The 19,162-nt window shown below is 40.4% G+C and overlaps 1 protein-coding gene across 4 annotated transcripts; it reads left to right on the forward strand.

Annotated features, from left to right (window-relative positions):
* Positions 1-4,981: 4,981 nt before the first annotated feature.
* On the forward strand, positions 4,982-19,078 carry rps6kb1a (ribosomal protein S6 kinase b, polypeptide 1a). Of its 4 annotated transcripts, none has more exons than XM_037119875.1 (16): positions 4,982-5,014; positions 7,065-7,192; positions 8,241-8,284; positions 8,873-8,993; positions 11,034-11,102; positions 12,075-12,222; positions 12,393-12,450; positions 13,370-13,470; positions 13,661-13,751; positions 13,835-13,925; positions 14,202-14,309; positions 14,421-14,483; positions 14,579-14,656; positions 14,747-14,854; positions 15,554-15,666; positions 16,066-19,078. In XM_037119875.1, the coding sequence occupies exons 2-16, from the start codon at positions 7,121-7,123 to the stop codon at positions 16,328-16,330; spliced, it is 1,530 nt and encodes a 509-aa protein (XP_036975770.1). In that variant the 5' UTR covers positions 4,982-5,014; positions 7,065-7,120; the 3' UTR covers positions 16,331-19,078. The 4 variants fall into 4 exon arrangements, with proteins under 4 accessions (XP_036975770.1, XP_036975771.1, XP_036975769.1 ...); XM_037119876.1 differs by lacking the exon at positions 4,982-5,014 and adding an exon at positions 5,173-5,190; XM_037119874.1 differs by lacking the exon at positions 4,982-5,014 and having other exon boundaries at positions 6,960-7,192.
* Positions 19,079-19,162: the final 84 nt, after the last annotated feature.

Raw genomic sequence — 19,162 nt, forward strand, 5'->3', positions numbered from 1 at the left:
CATCAAAAACACGACATGACTATCACAAAACTCAAGCCCTCTGCTTTTATGGCACTGCCATCAGAGCTAATTTTAGTCTCGTCCACATTCTCTGCATGAGGCCTGTTTACCGCATGCAGTGCGGTTGTATGCCGTGTGCCCATCAACGTGCTGCAAACAACCACAAAGAGCAAACAAAACCAGACACATCATGCCAGACTACACAACAAACACACTGTGCTCCCAGCTCATCTGGACTGGCTTTTTTTTTTTTTGCTGGGATATTCCACCAAAGTACTTTTTACTGCTTTAACAACCTCACCTGAGTGCCCGCCCCCCCCCCCAATGTGTTTATATTAAATCTTTGATCGCTGCCCACTGTTGAGCAGCATCTCTGATAATCATCTGGACCAGCCCTCTACATCCATTGCTCTGGTCCACAGAGCTGACATCAATATAGTCGCAAAAAGGGCAACTTCGTCAAGGGGAGAGAGAACTAACAGGGTGGTGTTTATTTTGGTTCCACGCGCTAACAGGATTTTTATAAAAAAAAATCTTTCTGGAAGTCCTCGATTATCAAGGTACATCAGTGCTTGACTTTATTTCCTAATCGAATCAGTGCCTTGACGGAAATTAGATCTTTTTGAGGAAATGAAACATTTACGACCTTACTTTTCTTTGTATGTTCCCCCAAATGCTCATTTATATGGAAGACCAGTTCTGCCAAGAGATTAAACAAAATTTGATGTTAGACGTTAATGACAATGAATATAAAAACTACCCTTGGTTAAAGTTTGTCAAAATTTTCGATCTATGATGAGTCAGAAGGTAAATTGATTTGATATTAATTTGGGTTTTTTTGTTTTTGTTTTTTTTCTAGCAGAAATTATAATTTCATCAGAAATCACTGCAAACACTTAAGCATTTATCTTGATTTTGCATTTTTTTTTTTTTTTTTTTTTTACAAAAAATATACATTTATATAGTATATAAATGACATGACATTTCAAACAGTTTATCACTTAATGGTTTGGACACACATCTACGCCAAATTCCATCACAGCTGACCCGCTATATCCTGCGAGACTCCTGCCACTTTGCAAAAAATAAACACAATATGCACAGATTACTTTTCAATGGATATTTGTGGCAACACTAAATTTTGCTGTCACCTTTTATTAGATGTTGCCGTTGGATCTAAGCTGTGATATTTCACTCATCTATAATGGTGAATGAACACATATTTCTATAGCGCTTTTCCAGTCTACTGACCACTCCAAGCTGCTTTACAGCACTTGTCATATTCACCCATTCACACACACATTCATACACTGATGGCAGAGGCCAACTGCTCATCAGGAAAAATTGGGGGTTCAGTATCTTGCTCAAGGACACTTTGACATTACTAGACGACCTGCTCCATCTCCTGAGCTACAATATTTTGTTGTGGACAATATACATCAATTACAGGCTGCTGGACAATTTAAAGACAATGCAGGTCATTTTACTCACAGGGCAAGTGACTATAATAAAGACACAGAGGCACTCCTCTCTAAAGTTATTGGTATTTTTTTGTTAAGAAATAAAAATAAAAATCTCACTATGATATAACACCCCACAAGTCTTTGTCCTGCAGTAAACACCAGGTACATGCATTCAAGAAAACAAAACAAAACAAAATAACCCGATCAAGCTGCTGACAGCTTTCACCCTGGGTTTTTAAATTAATGACCTTCCATATTTACAAAGTGGTAACACGAGAGCAGGCCTCACTCAGTTGATATGCAAAGTGATTGTGAGTGAACACAATAGCGACCTCAAGTCATCACACGGACCCACAACAGAGCCCCGCGACTTTCTAACAGTGTCTAGTCTGTCCTTTAGTAAACATAAACAAAGCTAAACAAAACAGAGAACACAAACAGAAAACATATTGTGTTACGCAGTGCAGCTGGATTTGATCACCGGGCAATCAAAATAAAACAAACTATCAGATGGAATTGAGGCGGCGCTCACTGTAACGGCGGCCTGCAGGGGGCCCCTCAGCCTACGGAGAGAGAGATTTTGGGCAACCCCCCCCCCCTCCTCCTAGAATAAAAAAAAGCTGTGGTAACGATTGACCTTCTGCCTCTCTGATTGAGGACCCAGTCTGAGCTTCATCTGTAATCATTGTCACTTTTACTTAAATATAGTGGAGATCAAATATGGTTCAACTGTTTTGAGGACCCCGTCTCTTTGAGAGAAATCTCATCAATACTTATGTCGTGCTGCAGCTGGGAAACCCCTGCTGGCTGCTCTCGCATCAGCTGTGCTGAAGGGAAGCAGCGGGGAGGGGCCGCCGACGATTACTTTTATTTAACACACTCTTACCAAAGGCTCCCCTGCTCTCCCCATTATTATTATTATTATTATTATTATTATGAGTAACCATGTCATGTCCTAAGATTCAGGCAACAACCACTGTTCGCTGGCCTGAATCGAGGACCGTTTTCCTCGCATCGCTCTAAAAATGCTACAGCTGACTCGTCAGTATTACTCATGATATGCTGTTTCGCTGCTGCACTGTCACAGCAAGTCATCTGCTGTTATTCAATAGAAATGTGTCCCATATGCCCCGAATGAACTTTTATAAGTCCCCCTCGTTTTAAAAAAAATGTATTGTGCTTATCGTTACTTTACCCAGATATTTGAAGGATGTACAGTGTGTGCAGTGACAGCAGTCGTTTTCACGTTGATCTGCTGAAGGGGGGGGGATTTGCTCAGCTTAAAGGTGTTAACATTCAACATCTGAATGTGGCATTCCATCTGCCCTCTTCTGAACATCTGCACGGCTGTTTTTCAAATCGTGGCACTAGCGAACTTTGCCAACACTCACTAATGCTGGTTACCAAATGTTGACACTGCCAACGCTAGCTAGTGCTCAGGCCCTTACACAGACACAAACACGTTTTGGTCCCGACAAACATTTAAAAAATTACTGATTCACAATCATATTTATGTTTTTAAGGAAAATACATACATTTATTCTGCACATTTCTACAAAGTAGATGTTTTTTCTTATTGATTCGTCTACATAAAAAAAACAATCAATATGACCTTTAATTCTCAGTTAAACATGTGGATGGTGGAACATGATTTTGTGATATCACAAGTTTGGAAATGTGTTTTAATATGCAGTTGAAATATAACAGGTTACTGATTTACTACCCTGTTAAAAATGTCATAAATAATAAAATAAGTAATGCATTTAATACCTTCAATGATGACACTATTTGAATACTATTCTAACCAACACATCCTCATGATTAAATGACAGAATGGGTCGATTGTCAGCGACTCCCAAGTCAACATTGGCTACTTGCAGCGTACTGGTGACAGGCGAACTGGACCTTTGTCACACTGTCACAGTTTGGCTAGGATAAGCCAAGATAACTACTTGGTTAGGTTTAGGAAAACATGGAGTAGCTGCTTGTGTTCAGCAGTTACACAGTCAGAGAAGCTGATGTGCTTTTAAATACTTAATTACATTTTTTTTTTTTTTTTTTAAATATAGAAATACGAGATCAACCACAAATTATAATTGAAGTATCTTATATGTTTTACATTATATATGTTTTACATGATCTTTTTAAAATCAGGGCTGGGGGTGATTTTCAACAATGTTCACACAAAAATAACATTTGTATTGTGTTTTTACTAAATGGAGAGACATATTTCTGATATTAAGAAATGCAGTTGGGATTCATCTGAAATGCACTGAAATGAAATTAAACTTTTTTTATAAAATGCATTTCAAAAGTGCCTCTGAAATTGTAGCGATTAAAATCCTTTCAAACGTTTGATCTAAATGACCTTTGCAGCACTTTTAAAAACAAAAAGAAGCAAGCAACGGCTTTCTACACTTCAACAAAAAAAAAGACATGTTCTTCTACTTGATTATTGTCCACTTCACATTTGACTGTGCTCAAAATTCGCTGGCTATTTCAGTTTTTAGAAAGCACTGAGAAAAAGCTGTTTACTGCTCGCTGTTAATATTTATGCCGAACTCGACCTCCTTTTTCTCTTTCCGAAAATTCTGGCTACAAAGAATGTCGCAACAATGTTTTGGCAAAAGCTGAAAACAAGATCCAACCTGAGTGAAATCAGACCCTAAAGCTAGTTCGTACCATGCAATCTGACGCTTCTCACAAAGAGGACAGAAATCAAAATGGAGAGCCTGATCGGGGAGCTCCTACGCCGCTTTCTCTACATATACCTCACAAGATAACCTCGGAGTGTGGAGGCTACTTTCAATATACTGCCAACGCAGTGCGGCCATTAAAATATCTTAACGTAAGACAAGTAAGTCTGTTGCAGCCCTGTCGGATCAGTTACATTACCCAGCATCAGGCACCAGTGCTCCTCTGCTGTCTGCCGAGGGTGACCTTAACCCCCTTAAGGACATGCACGTCACACACTAAGTCTGTAATGTGATACTTTTATTATATCGTTCTGTAGTGCTTCATTTAATGTACAATGTATAATTACTGTTGTTGATTGAAGTTCTGAAAAACTCAGGGTGGAAACCTGCCTTGACTCTCTAGCAAACACATCCAATTTAGGTTATGTTTCTGGTATTTTTTCAGGCCCTCGAATTAGACTAAAGCGCTCCAGGAACGTGCAACTACACAGGCAGATATTAGGATGAATGAAAAATGGCTCCCATACCCTGGAAAAGGGGATTCCCTTTTTCTTGCTGCCACCTACTGGCAAGAAAAGGGGCCGAAGACAGATCATGTAGTGAGTTACAGGGGTATAATCTGATCACGGCTGGGTGGAGCGCACTATAGCCAGACACTTAACCTCTTACAGTGCACAGCTGTCTCAAAGTGGTCTCGTTTACAGCACACATTTTGACTCGTCATAGGGGGAGAGGCACAGGTGTAACTAATGAAATCAACGACGGCTCTGTTGCAGTCAAGTGTCACATTAACTAGCACAGTGAGCCAACGTGCACAACTGCAAGGCCATGAAACTGAAGAAGGACGAGCTGGGGGTCAGTCATAATTCATTTTGTTATTATTTTTTACATCTATGTTTTGTTTTTGTTTTTTTTCCCCCAATGTAACGTGTTAAATGGCCAATGTGAAAAAAGGCCCATCATGCATCCCGCATCAAGCTGGTTGACCTCCATCTCAGATCTCTTTCAGAAACCCGTTGGGAGTTGAGCAAGTATAAAGAATCCTACAAAGTCTACATTAATACATCTCGTGCCAACAAACACCACGCTCACAAAAAAGGCATACTTTGCTGCCATTGTTCTCGCTTTTGATAGTGTGAGTCACAAAGAAAGAGAGAGAGAGAGTGAAAGAGAGAATGAAAGAGAGAAGGAAAGAAAGAAAGAAAGAAAGAAAGAAAGAAAGAAAGAAAGAAACTGGCATGTTGTGCTCAACTTCAAAATAAGAGTTGTTTTTTTATCCCAGATACAGCAATTGCCTTTTTTTCCCCCCCCGAGTGTTTTACCTCAAATTGCTGGTGCTCCGTGTCAGACAATAAGCAACCAGCTGTGTTTTCATTTATATGCCCTTGTTGTCCACAGCTGATCATTGTGTCACCAGATCACAGTTTAGGTCAGCTTTAAAAGTCCCTTGTACCAACACTGAACTGGTGAGAAAAACTTGCCGATACGAATTTAGACCAACCGGACCATTTCATTATTATGAAGCTGCTTCATATAATGATTTTCTCAATTACCCTTTGGTCTTTGTGAAACATCAGACACGCTTCCAAAAGCACAGAGGGACATTTTCAAAAAATGTTTTTCACCTCTCCAAAATCTAAATGCATTCAACCTATCACATAATACAAAGAATAGCAATGTTTGAGTTGGATAAACTTTTTTTTTCATAAACTGCATTTCCTCTGAATCTACAGTGATGAATATTAGTTTAGCCTAAAATATTACAATTACCATTATTATATTATCACAGTATATAAAAACCAGAGGAAGATGCGAGGCATGGCTCTGCACAGTCGAAGAAGGAAGACACATTTTTTGTCATTGATTATTACCTTCTTCTCAATTCTACAGTGCCTTAAACCCATAGGTCATCTAAGATTTTCCCTAAATGACAAAAACTAAATGACCTGCCTACTGCTAACTTTCCAATTTCGTCTACTTTTTTTTCCTTTTCCAAAAATATCTGAGAATTTTAAATCAATTTTTGTATTTGAAAATTTCTAAAGCTAGATACGAGGTGAAATAACCAATCTCAATAAACAAATGAAGTTCCAATACTTTGTATATTGTATGATTTTGGCTGTGGTCTTAACTGATCCGACCGCTCTGCATTAAGAGCAAAAACACAAACGACAGAGAGAGATCAAGAAATAAAACAACCTTAACCTTAAATTCAGCCGTGGCTCAGTGACGATCTCAGACATTATTGGCTTTATCTACGCAGCTATACATTAAGAGTGAGAGGAAATGACCTCTTTTGCTTTCTGGGAACAAAAGTTACGGAGCAAACTTCAGGAGGAAGCCAAACGTTGGGTCCCAAAATAGCACTTGGGACCACCAACCACAGATAATCCCATTTAGGTTATCAGATTATGATTTGGCAGAGTGTGAGAGTATGACTGTCTGTATTGTGGCTGAAGGAATCCAGAGGAAGAACATGGGACCACATTCTCACATCCTACTGCTTGGGGAATAAAATCATTAGGACATTAAATTATTTTTTTTGCAGATTTTGTTTACAGAGTTGCCACAAAACCACCATCTGTAAATTACATTAAACTCATCTGGAGCTGTTAACACTGAAACCAACAGAAAATGCTTTAAAGTGAGAGAAAGTCAGTATTTTGGGGCAGCTGACTCAATTTCATTACATGTGGGTCGATTGAAATGATAAACTTACCCTTAATTTATTGTTGCAATTTGTTCTTTACTAATGTTTTTTATGTCTTCGAGCCGAGTAGTGCCGGTGGTCGACACTAGAGGCTTTTTTTTCAGCCGCTCGCTCCTTGTGTTGTTTTGGTTAGCTGGATGTTAGCCCATGCTTTCTGCTGTAGCCGGCTGTAACGGTGATGGCTCTCCCATAAAGCGGGGGAGCGGGGCTGTTTTTTTTTCTGGCTAGACACCTACTGAAGAGCCGTGGCCATGGCTGCGGTTTTCGACATCGATCTGGATCAACCGGATGAGAATGTCTCTGACGACGAACTTGAGGACGGGGTGAGTTTACGTTAACGTTGAGGCTAGCACCGCCGCCGTTAGCCAATTAGCTAGCACTTAGCAGTTAACGTCGAGGCCTGCGTTGCTAGCATCGGGGGCTCGGCGTCCATTATCGGACGTGTCCTCATCCGCCCCTTTCCCGCGGAATCAGACGCTGCCGTATAAAGGAGTCGCAGCGTCGTACTTGGAACAAATTCACGTTTTCTCAAATAAAAACGTTCGCCGAGCGCAGTTTTAATTGTACCACGGGCACAAGCACACCCGCTGAATACAGCGTTGGCGGCGGGCTGGTTGACGTTTCCCGGCTTAAACCGACGCGATCCCCTCTCCAGCGCACACTACCATATAACGTAAACCTTTAATCTTGAATGAAAAGACAGTGAAACCACAGACGACAGCGTGTCAGCAGATGTATCGTCTTTAAAAGGGAAAAAAAGAGCTAGAAACCAACCACAAGGAAAGCCGAAGAGAAACGTGAAATAAGTTGTCTCCGTCGGGCGGAAGGAAAGCTACATGTCCGAAAATGGAATTACATAATAAGCGGGCTCTGCATCGGCATTCGTCCGTAATAGGGGTTCATAATACTATGTGAATATCTACACGAATGCCAGATGTATGGCTTGAAAACAACTTCGACAGTGTTAAAAAGTGTGGTAAGAATGAAGTCATGGTAAAGCCGACCAACACGGGCTGAAACCCTCCCGGTGCTAACGGGACTGTAGCTAACAGGACCGCAGTTCGCTAGCTTTCGCACCGCTCACCTAACTAACGCGAAGTTAACGTCGTAGTTATTGCTTTTTATTAGCTACTTTATTAAAGCTTTTCATTTGAATGATGTTACCGAGTTAATGCTCAGTATAAAGTCTCCATTCAACCAACGTGAGCATGATAATAATGTCAGTTAGCCGAGACGTTACCAGTTTCAACAAAACTCATTTATACCCACAGTAAACACAACGGAACCATCATTATACTGTATCTATAAGCTCAGTTTGGCTGCTATATTCCTCATGCTGACACTTTCTGTCCCGTTCTTTCCTTTTTTCAGGGCCAGCACAGTGAATACATGGACCAGTGCAGTGGCTTTGAATTGTGAGTATAAGCAATACTGTAAATGACGGGGTCCTGAAAGGGGCAACAACAAAAGTCACATGCTTTTATTTTGACTGCTGGAAGTTATCACTAAAGAGCTTTCAAGGAACTTTGAAGCCTCGATAACTTTCTTGGTACTGTTTGTATTCATCCAGCTAACCAGCTGTAAACCAGTTTGACCACACTGCCAATCCATTTATCAGGCACAGATGGGTTTCAAACTACATTTCTTATTTTATAAACACTTTATCCTCATTTTCGCAACCATCCCTATGTATCCTCTAATATCGTCCTGGATGGGAGCTCTTGAGGCCAAAATAGTCCAATCGGGAGTCTCTGCACTAATGTGGATCTATTTGAGGGACCTTCAGCATAGCCCACCCATCTGTTCATCTGTCAGCCGTTTATTCCCAGCAACAAAGCTGTTGTACCGCCATCAGCTGTGTCTATGTTAAGGCCTCAACACTGGTAGTGATGACACTTCTGTGGGTTATGGAGATTGTTAACACAGTGAGAAGTGAGTGTTTTGAATGCGATTTTCTTTTCTTTATCATCTAATTTTCTTCATTTTTTTGTTTTTTTTACCAGTAACATGGATGACTGTGAGAAGTTTGAAATTTCAGAGAACAGCGTGAACAAGGGAACAGAGCAGATCAGACCTGAATGCTTTGAGCTGCTCAAAGTTTTGGGGAAAGGTGGCTATGGAAAGGTGAGATTCTTTAGTCCGATCCTCTGTTCGAGAATGGCAATATGATCCCCGACACTCGTGCACTTTACTACTTTATTTTACCTTGGGGGATTGAACTTGACTTGAAGTTTTTAGTGATAGTTCAAATCATTTATTTAATATGCATGCAACTAAAACAATGAACAAACTGCAGCCAACAACTGTGCAAAGCTGTATTGTTGGGTGTTCTCTGTGGGCACTGTATAGGACCCATTTATATTACATAGGGACATTTGACTAACTCTTAATATAAAGAAAACATTAGGACTCTCGGTCATTGAAATGTCCAGGAAAATTAGTTTTTAAAAAATCTTCAAAAATCTGGAAAATACCAGCTTGTCATTTGCTGTTTTGGTTTGGGACCTGCCATCACAGTTGCGAGTATGTGGGTGATGAGATTGCTATTGTCTTGAAATTCCAATGGGTGGGGACTTTTTGAACCAAGCAGCTTGAAATTGATTTTCGCATGCTAGAAACGTAAGCATTTGTCACTTCTGTTTATCAGTGACCTTTTCAATCCCCCAAGTTCAATTACAATGTTTGGGTTTTCTTTCTTTCTTTCTTTTTTTTTTTGCTGTGGGAACAAACTTCTATTGAATCTCACAAATGTAAGATCTGCCGCCCCAGAACCATCTCCTCCCCATGTCTCCTCCTCCTCCTCCTCCTCCTCCCCACATCAATACAAACCGTAACTGTAATCTCCAACAGTCCCCTGTATCTAACTGTAAAGCCACTGATTTTGGAAAAAATGAAATCTGTTGTTTTTGTGGTTTTATTTTGGTGTTAACATTGTGTTATTTTGGTATTACTAACCTGGAGAGCTCTGGAAAGTTTCTGACGTAGTCTTTTTTATCATCCTGGCAATGAAAAGTGCACATCACAGATATTTTGGAAACACTTTTCACTTAGCAAGCGGATGCATGACTTATTCTTTCTTGAAGTGGTTCTGTGTATCATGACTAAGAAGTCATTTTCGTCATCTTGGGAATTTTTCAGCCTTGCAAAGTAATTAAATTTTTAGAAACACATTGTCATTTGTTTTGATACTCTTGTGTAACTGAAGTGTATATATTTTGGCCTTGTCGCTTGGCTTTAAAACTGACAACAATTAGTCTGGAATTGTGCGGGTACACAGATATTCAAAACATCGACTGCAGCTCCCGCAAAATCAGAGCACTCCCCAGTCGCAATTTAGTCAGAATAACGTAAAGTCATTTTTACAAAAAAAGGCTATGACGTGCACTGCTTAGTCAAATGAATGCACATTATGCACAACAGAAGCTTAAAAAATATTTCAGTGCTAAAAAATGCTTCTTTGTTTGTCTCCAGTCCTTTCTCCAAACATCCCCAGACAGATGAAGCGTAATTTTTCAAGGCATATTTGAGGCATAGAAGAAAATTCTGGTTTTACGCAGCCAAAGGAATAGTGATGCTTAGTTATCTGTAGGTCTTGAAAAGTCCTAAAAGGCATTAAATTCCAAATTCCTCAGCCTTAGAAGGTATTTCTAATTTATTTAGAAGGATAGTAATTTCTCTCAGGGTAGGGTTTGTGCATGCAGAAGGCTTGTTCAAATCTTTTTGTTGAAAAAGTTTCACTCAGGCCCATCAGACCCTTAGCAAACACCACTCCTAGCATCATCATGGGTTCACTGACTCATCATTTTTTAGCAAAAATGTAAACTAACTTAAAACACAGACTCATTTTTAACTGGTTAATCCATCCATTTTATTGCCACTTATCCGGGTCCAGGACAAATTAAGTACATAAATTATATCTTCAGGAATTGTTCTTGTATACTCCTGGAAAGTACTGGACACAAGTGATATAATGTGTAAGGATTCTTGGTTATATTGTCACTGCTGGTTTTCTTTCATGCTTTCTGTCAAGTCTGAATGTGAATCAGGCAATGCATTCCATTCCATGTGGTAGTAAAACGTTCGTAACAGTCTTAGATATAACTTGGTGACACCTGCAGAAAGCCTGTGTAAATGTTGATGTGTTTTTCCTCATATGATCTACAGGTGTTTCAAGTTAGGAAAGTTTCAGGTGCCACCTGCGGGAAGATATTTGCTATGAAAGTTTTAAAGAAGGTGAGTGAATGTGCCTTTTTATCAGGTTTTGCCTTTAGGTTTTAATATGAATTGGGACTGCTCTGCTCTGATAGCGGTGTTCCAGGCTGATACTGACATCATTTACTTATCGGATATTGGACAGATATTACCAGTCCACACACCAATCCTGAATGATGCCAATTTCCCATCACAGTCTTTGAAATTGAGGCAAAACGAATTCATTTTTGGGTGCTCATTTCTTTTTTTTTTTTCTTTTTAATAAAAAAAGCCAAGTATCTGTATTAGTGTTAGGTGATATCCAAATTCAATCATCTGGATTGTTTTAAAACTGGAAAATATTAGTCTGTCTCTACTTTTGAAACAATTCACTGGGATTTTACTTATTTATATAGAGAGTAACTCAAGTTTGCTCATTCTGTCATTTGATCTTACTTTAAATGTGAGCTGAAGTGCCCCCTAGTGTTTATGCAGGATCGTTTCATGTCAGAGGATTGACGTCTGCCTTATTTAATCCATATGTAAGCAAACACAAGTAACCTACATTTATGGTGAATTAGCACCTTAAATGCTCAGCTGACTCCCAGGCGCAACGCAGCTTAACTGTGTATAGTGTTACGCATACAGTATACTGAATGTCACTGTGTGCCTAATCTGGTGACATACTGGTGCATTCAGCCATGAAGTCAGAAGCTGAGGGCAGACCACCCAAAATAATGGCAGCAGGCTTTTTCCCATGAAACCTCAGATTTGTTGCTTCTGTTCAGCTTGGCTTCATCGCTGCAGCTGACAACAGCCAGCTCATATTCCCCGAAGCTTGAGGTTTTGTCTAATAACTGTGTTTATTGGCTTATTGAGAAGTGACTGTAGCTACCATCCTGGCATCCTGATTCCTGCTCTTCCTCTGCAGCTTTGACTCTAGCTAATGGGGTTAAATGTATCGCCTGAATAGTTTAACATATCGACTGTCTGTGCCCCTCTGTCCCTTGGCAGGCCATGATTGTGCGTAACGCAAAGGACACGGCGCACACCAAAGCTGAGAGGAACATTCTGGAGGAGGTGAAGCATCCTTTCATTGTGGACCTCATCTATGCCTTCCAGACAGGTGGAAAGTTGTACCTTATCCTGGAGTATCTGAGCGGTGAGCATAGTGATGCCCAATCACTACGTAAAGTACAGTACAAACCCAGTCGCGTTTGTCAAGTGTTCTTCGTCTATGCACAGTATGGGATCAAGGGATGGAGGAAATTTGGATGGGTGTTTCTTTTTCAATAAAGTAAAAATGTGGAACTCCATTTATTTTTCCTTTAGGTGGGGAGCTGTTTATGCAACTGGAAAGAGAGGGCATCTTCATGGAAGACACGGCTTGGTGAGTTCGTTTGTATGTCACTGGTAAAGCCATAACCATCTGGCTAACATTACCTTTCAGCTTTCCTCGAACGAATCTACAGTGTGTTTTTGGTGATCATTTGGAATTTTTCCTCGAGAAATTAATATGAGTTTCTGGAAACTATTCTGTTTCAGGATGTTATGCTTAAACATGTCAGATCTAAATTTCTTTGAATCTTTTCTTTCCCTCTCCCACTCCCGCTTCCTATGTTTGTATACATATTTTAAAGGCCACCCCCAGTATTTACAATATTAAACCACTTCCAAATGGGCATCCTAACAAATACCCGGTGTTGCAAGTTGTCTCTTAGAGGCCTTTGTTTTAGGCCTACTTGTTATTTATCGCAGAGTCAGAGATGCCAGTTGATGTCTGAACGTCAGTGTGATCTGTTGTCTCTGGCAGACTAATGCTAGCAATTAAACAAATGGCTCTTAAAAGACAGGAAATGTAGATGTAGCCTTTACATGCTGAACACATCATGAGGACATGGATATTCATGAAGGAATTCTCTCACAGGCAGTCAGAGGCAATGAGTTCTATAAAAGCAGGTAGATAAGTGAAACTGTGTGAGGGTCACTAGGAACAACCACTTGGCGTACCTGCTGTTGTGTTTTATAAACACAGCCTGTAGATGAAAGTGGTGATTATAGGAACCCAGCAGCTGAACAAATAAGGGTGTGTAATATTCCCAGAATAAGCTTAAATGACATTGACAGTAACTCCCTAACTGTAGCTCACTGAGGAGCAGTGAGGTGTGGAGAACATTTTGTTGGTAGAACATTTATGAATGTACCTAATAAATAATAGGTAATGATGGGGAAATAAAGAGAAACACTTGATGACAATAAAATTGTGCTGAATGTGGGACCTGTGTCTTGCTTTGTTTCCTGTTTGACAGTTTCTACCTGGCGGAGATCTCAATGGCGCTGGGTCACCTGCACCAGAAAGGCATCATCTATAGAGACCTGAAGCCTGAGAACATCATGCTTAACAACAACGGTACAGAAACCACAAATGGCCCTCACAAACGGCGGATTAGAAAAACTTGCACATAGATCGATGTGCTCTCTACATATGACCTTTTGTTCCCAGATTGAATTCTTTCTCAGAGAAATGTGATCTGAAATCCATTTTTATTTTTAGAGTGCAGCTTCTCTTATGTTGTTGCTTTGCCTCTGTTTCCTCCTAGGACATGTGAAGCTGACGGACTTTGGCCTATGCAAAGAGTCCATCCATGACGGAACGGTGACCCACACCTTCTGTGGCACTATTGAATACATGTATGTCACTCACATGCATCAAACTCATTCTGCATTGTAGTGCATCCACTTTATCATATTGCTCACCCCTTCTTCTCCCTCAGGGCTCCAGAGATCCTAATGAGGAGTGGACATAACCGAGCAGTGGACTGGTGGAGTTTGGGAGCTCTCATGTATGATATGCTGACTGGAGCGGTAAGTGCACAGCAGCCGATACCATAGTAGCATTGCTAAAGTTTGTAAAACTGTTACTGCAGGAATCATAAGTAGGGAGGAGGAGCTGTAATACCTGTGCATCATTGGTTTCTTTTTTATAAAGGCTTCAGAATTAAATCTCTGTATCAGCCCAACTTGGTATTGAATATCAGCAGAAATCCAGTATTGTTGCATCAACGATACAAAGGAAAACTAATGTGGGAAGCAGTTGCTGCTATTGCTAACTGCTGTTACTGTCATACTCCCTTTTCATAGCCTCCGTTCACTGGTGAAAACCGAAAGAAGACAATTGACAAAATCCTGAAATGCAAACTCAGCCTTCCACCTTACCTCACACAAGAAGCCAGGGACCTCCTGAAAAAGGTGAGCTGTGAAAGCCTATCTTCTTCCTCTCGTGTGCCTTCCTGGTTGTGACGGCTTTGTTGAAATTTGAAGTGGTAGAGAAAAAGAGTACAATTTTTTTTTTTCTTTCAGCTGCTGAAACGAAATGCCTCACTGCGACTCGGGGCTGGACCAGGAGATGCAGCTGAGGTCCAGGTAAATACATCTGTGGAGCGGAGTCATAAAAGTGTGTATGTGCAGTGTATTGACATATCGAAATATGAAAAAACTGCTGTTGTTGTATTTCCAAGGCCCACCCATTCTTCCGGCACATAAATTGGGATGACCTCCTCGCCCGCAAAGTAGAACCTCCATTTAAACCTTTCCTGGTGAGTCCTCTTTTTTTTTTTTTTTTTTTCCGGCAACCGTCCCTGTCACTAGTCCTCGCTAGAAATTAACAGACCTGCTTCTTTTGGCAGCAATCGGCTGATGACGCCAGCCAGTTCGACTCCAAGTTCACCAGCCAGACTCCAGTGGACAGCCCTGATGACTCTACGCTCAGTGAAAGTGCCAATCAAGTCTTCCTGGTGGGTAATACGTTTTGTACCTCCCTGCAAGCAGTGGAACAGAGCAGAATTTTGTATCTCTGTTTCTGGTGTACAGGGTTTCCAGAATTCAAGAAGGAATAATCCATGATAAAACACGTGTACACAATTATTTTGCTTATAGTGTGGCCACTTTTTTTTGGGATTTGTACTCTCATTGTTTGTTGGCTGTAACTGTAACAGAAGACAACACTGCCTAGTAACACATGGATTAGTATTATGCATGTGCATTACAGAGTTGAAAGGTGATGGGGCAGCAATCTTGAGTTGAGTCTTTTCGTTAAACATATTGTAAGTGATTTGATATCTCAAAATTTGTTAACAGATTTAGCAGGTACATTAAGACCTCATTTTGAGTACATTTTATTATTTGAAGTAAGCTAAAAGTTCTGGTGCAGCACAGACGCATCATGTAAACAAACATACAAACAGGGGAACTCTGGACATCATGTTTTTATTTCCTTTTCAACAAGTAGGTCTTACGAGAATCAGTTAATGCGTTCCATCTGGTTTGGTCCTGTTGGTTTTCCTGGAAGCTTCTCTCAGTATTCCACCACATTGCATGATACGGTTTACTCAGTGTTTCATTGCTCATCATCAGCTGTGGGTTGTTTTTGGAAAGATGGTGTTTGAAGAGGTGGACTCCGATCTCTCTCTTATTGTTTTCGTCCCTCCCCCCAGGGTTTCACATATGTAGCCCCATCTGTGCTCGAAAATGTCAAAGAGAAGTTCTCTTTCGAGCATAAGGTCCGCTCGCCGCGCAAGTTCCCAGGAAGCCCAAGAACACCTGTGAGGTAACAGCAAGTTGTTTTTGTCTCTGGTCCCACTGAATTCCATCAGCTATTACTGATTTCCCCCACAGGACATCTTTACCACAGCAATTACTCATTTGCTGACCTTGTAAATGCAGCCAGCCTGACATGAGTAAACTGCCATTAGAAGGGTAAACACAAGTTCCTCCCCAAAGGAACAAAAATAAGTCTTCATTAATTTAAGATAACAGGAGAACAATTGCTTGTTAGGCAGATTGATATATATGGATATCTGCTACCTATTTAAATAATGGTGTTTATTGAAATAAATCCTCCATCATACAAAACTGCAGTCGTCCTCTATTCCAAATATGAGCCGGTGCATCACAGACAGAAGCTCAGAGGAATAATCTTGGTTTCTCGTGTTTTCCTCTTCTGCAGTCCAATAAAGTTTGTAGGAGGGGACTGCTGGCCCCGGGGACCCACGCTGACCGGCTGCCCCTCTCTGTTGGCCCCTGGCATCTCTGTGGAGCAACCCATGGAGGTGTCGACAACAGAGCAAATGGACACGAGCAGCAGCGGTAACTCTGAGGCCTCTGCGCCACTTCCTATCAGGCACCCTTCAGGTGTCAATGTGGCGCCCTACAAAAAGCAGGCCTACCCCATGAACTCCAAACGGCCTGAACATCTACGAATGAACTTATGACACTCGGCTCGCCCGCAAACATTAGGACTCTTTTAATTCCTCCTCCTCTTCCTTTTTTTTTTTTGTTTTTATCAAAAAGACTTGTAGAATTTTTCCGTTTTTAAATTGACTGACACTGTCAATGCTGATCACCAGCTCTTCCAGCAGCGCCTTTCCCTTCTCTTTCCCTGCCTGATGCAGCAGTTTAACTACAGTAGATGTGGTCAGTCGGAGGAGTGGTGTGAGAGACGTGCTGTTGAATGAAATTTGACTTGCTCGTTGGCGGTTGAATGCCAGCTCATGAGTGGGCTGAGGTGGTTTCCTTTTTACTGAACTGGCATTATCATATGATTTACTGGTGCTCTTTTATCCTCAAGTCTGTAAAATTTTACTTTTAGTGTTTACGACGAGTTGCCTCCATCACAGTAAGAGACCTTGGTTACCAGAGGCAGTTTTTTTTCTCCCCCAATATGCTGGGAGTTTTTTTTTTTTTTTGTGCTTTCATCTTGTGAAGGACTAGCAGGTTACACCGTCTGTAGGTAGATTTATTGGATAAAAATTCCACAATGAACACAGTATTCCTTTCATGTCTTAGGAAAACAATCACATTGCCTTTTGTCACTGGAGCGTGTAGTCTGCGGTAGGTGGTGCACGACTGACATAAAAGCAGCTCACAAAAGGATGGAAGTGACATTTCTGCTGCAAGCATCACTTCCACCACAATCAATACCAAATGCTGGCGCTGCTTTACTTCTGACTGGAATGCTTCCTATAGGTCTCTCCAGAAGCACTGTTCAGTTTCTTTGTGTTGAATGTAAACAGACTCAAAATGCCTTTTTTTGTGTGTCACCTCAGTCTCTAATGACCACTGCAGCATTACTTCAAACTCGTCTATTCACACAGCCCCATTTCCACTGTTGACCCAAAACATGCTCAGCCAAATTTATACCATGTCTTCTGTGCTTGGGTGCTTTGCATATGCTTTATGTGCATCCACAGTAACAGGGCTATCAGTGGTAGGGGGATAAACCCAGACTTAAGTGAGTGGACCATCTACTAACTCCTGCTTGTGTGATGTGAAGCTGCTATTTGAGCCTCTGGAGTCAAGCCATGAAAAACTTCATCAAAATCTCAAAAAAACAGACATGGCTGGATGCAGATTCTTGAAACTGAATGAATGAAAAGTTTGAATGGCTCCCCGATGTTTCTCGTTATCCAAATACGTAGAGTTTAGTGAACTGACCAAAAGCACTGTTTCATTGAACCAAATGATTTTTTTGCTGGTAAACAAACAAACAAACAAACCCTGGACAGCCACAAAAGAAGTGTCTGGCTGTTTTTTGTAAAGCTAAAAGGTTCAAAGGTCAAACATGTTTTGTTTATATTTGATCATACTTTTTCCACATTGATGCTTGCTGAGGCATTTTAATGTGTTTATTGTCTACCTATAAGTTTCTTTGCAATTCTAACCCAGGTGAAGCTAGCTTAGATAAAGGGATGCACGGTATGAATTTCTTCCAGCCATTAAGAATAGCTGATAGTTGCCTGCTTCTCATGGCTGACATCAATAAGATGACTGTAAATGTCACATTTTTGTATTTCAAAAGAAACCCCTAATCTGTATGCTTATCTAAAACTAAGAAAAGCTAAAAGATGGGTGATTTAATATTCCATAGCTAAAAAGATTTGTTGTGTTAAAACGGCAGACTTCCTCCCTCCTCTTTGAATGCTTTCGGAACTGCAATCATGTTGTCTTCCTCTGAAACTGGCTCTATTTATTGGCTAGAATTTCACTGATACTGACATCAAGCATATGTATATCGTGCATCCTTACTTGGATGTTAATTTTATCAGCGCTGGGCTGAACGGATTGATTCTTCTTCTACCATTCCGCTAAATTATTTTTAGGACCAGTCACTCCACCTTTTTTCCTTGTTAATATTTATTTTAAGTGCCATTGTGTTTCCACAGCATTGTTTTCTATGCAAATGTATTTATTATCTTGTATTGTTTAGATAAGGCAGCAGAATGTGTGAGAATTTGCTTTGGGATTCCTGTCAGAGACTTATTTTGTCATAATAATAATCATGTACAGTGTGATTTTATCTCTGCAGAAAATGTCTTACCGCGACCTCAGATGCAGCTTCGTTTTTGATTCCAAACATTGAGGACAGCAACCTAACCTTACAGTATTTATTGTGTGGCATAATATCATATTCGAGGGGGATTTTCAGAAGACATTTTGATATCTTAGACTTTCTTTGCTGAAAACTTGAACTTCAATTTGTGTTTTTGCAGTGCTTCAAGCAAGGGGCAGTCACTGTGGGGGAAAAATCTGATGCAAAAACCAATGGGAATGGCATTGTGCCTTTGCTGACAGAAAACAGTATGTATGTACAGGATGCTGTACACTGTAATTGTGCATAGAAAAAGCTGGGATTGATCCATAAGGTTCACCTCCTGTTACATCTCTCAAGGGTGTTTAAATGTTTGCTTCTCCAATTCATTGTGATTTGATCCGAGTGGGATGATGTCTGCGAGAAGTGATGTACTTAGCTTCTGTTCAGGTATGCTTGAGATGTGTCCTCCACACAGAGATGTCTGAGAACTATCTTATCAAGGAAACACCATCTTTGAGTAGAATGTGTGTTTAAGTTACTGTTGGGCATTGAAGAACATTATTTCTGTTGCTTTGTCACCTCTAGATGGGGAATGTTAATATGTATCATGTACATAATGAAGTCAAAATAAAAACATTTTAAAAAATCATGTTTCTGTGCAATGTTTAACTGGTCAGTCAAGTTATCTTAGTGACAATATAGGGATTAATTTAATCTCAAACTAACAGGCTCT

Source organism: Acanthopagrus latus, chromosome 13, assembly GCF_904848185.1.
Source record: "Acanthopagrus latus isolate v.2019 chromosome 13, fAcaLat1.1, whole genome shotgun sequence".
Taxonomy (NCBI): domain Eukaryota; kingdom Metazoa; phylum Chordata; class Actinopteri; order Spariformes; family Sparidae; genus Acanthopagrus; species Acanthopagrus latus.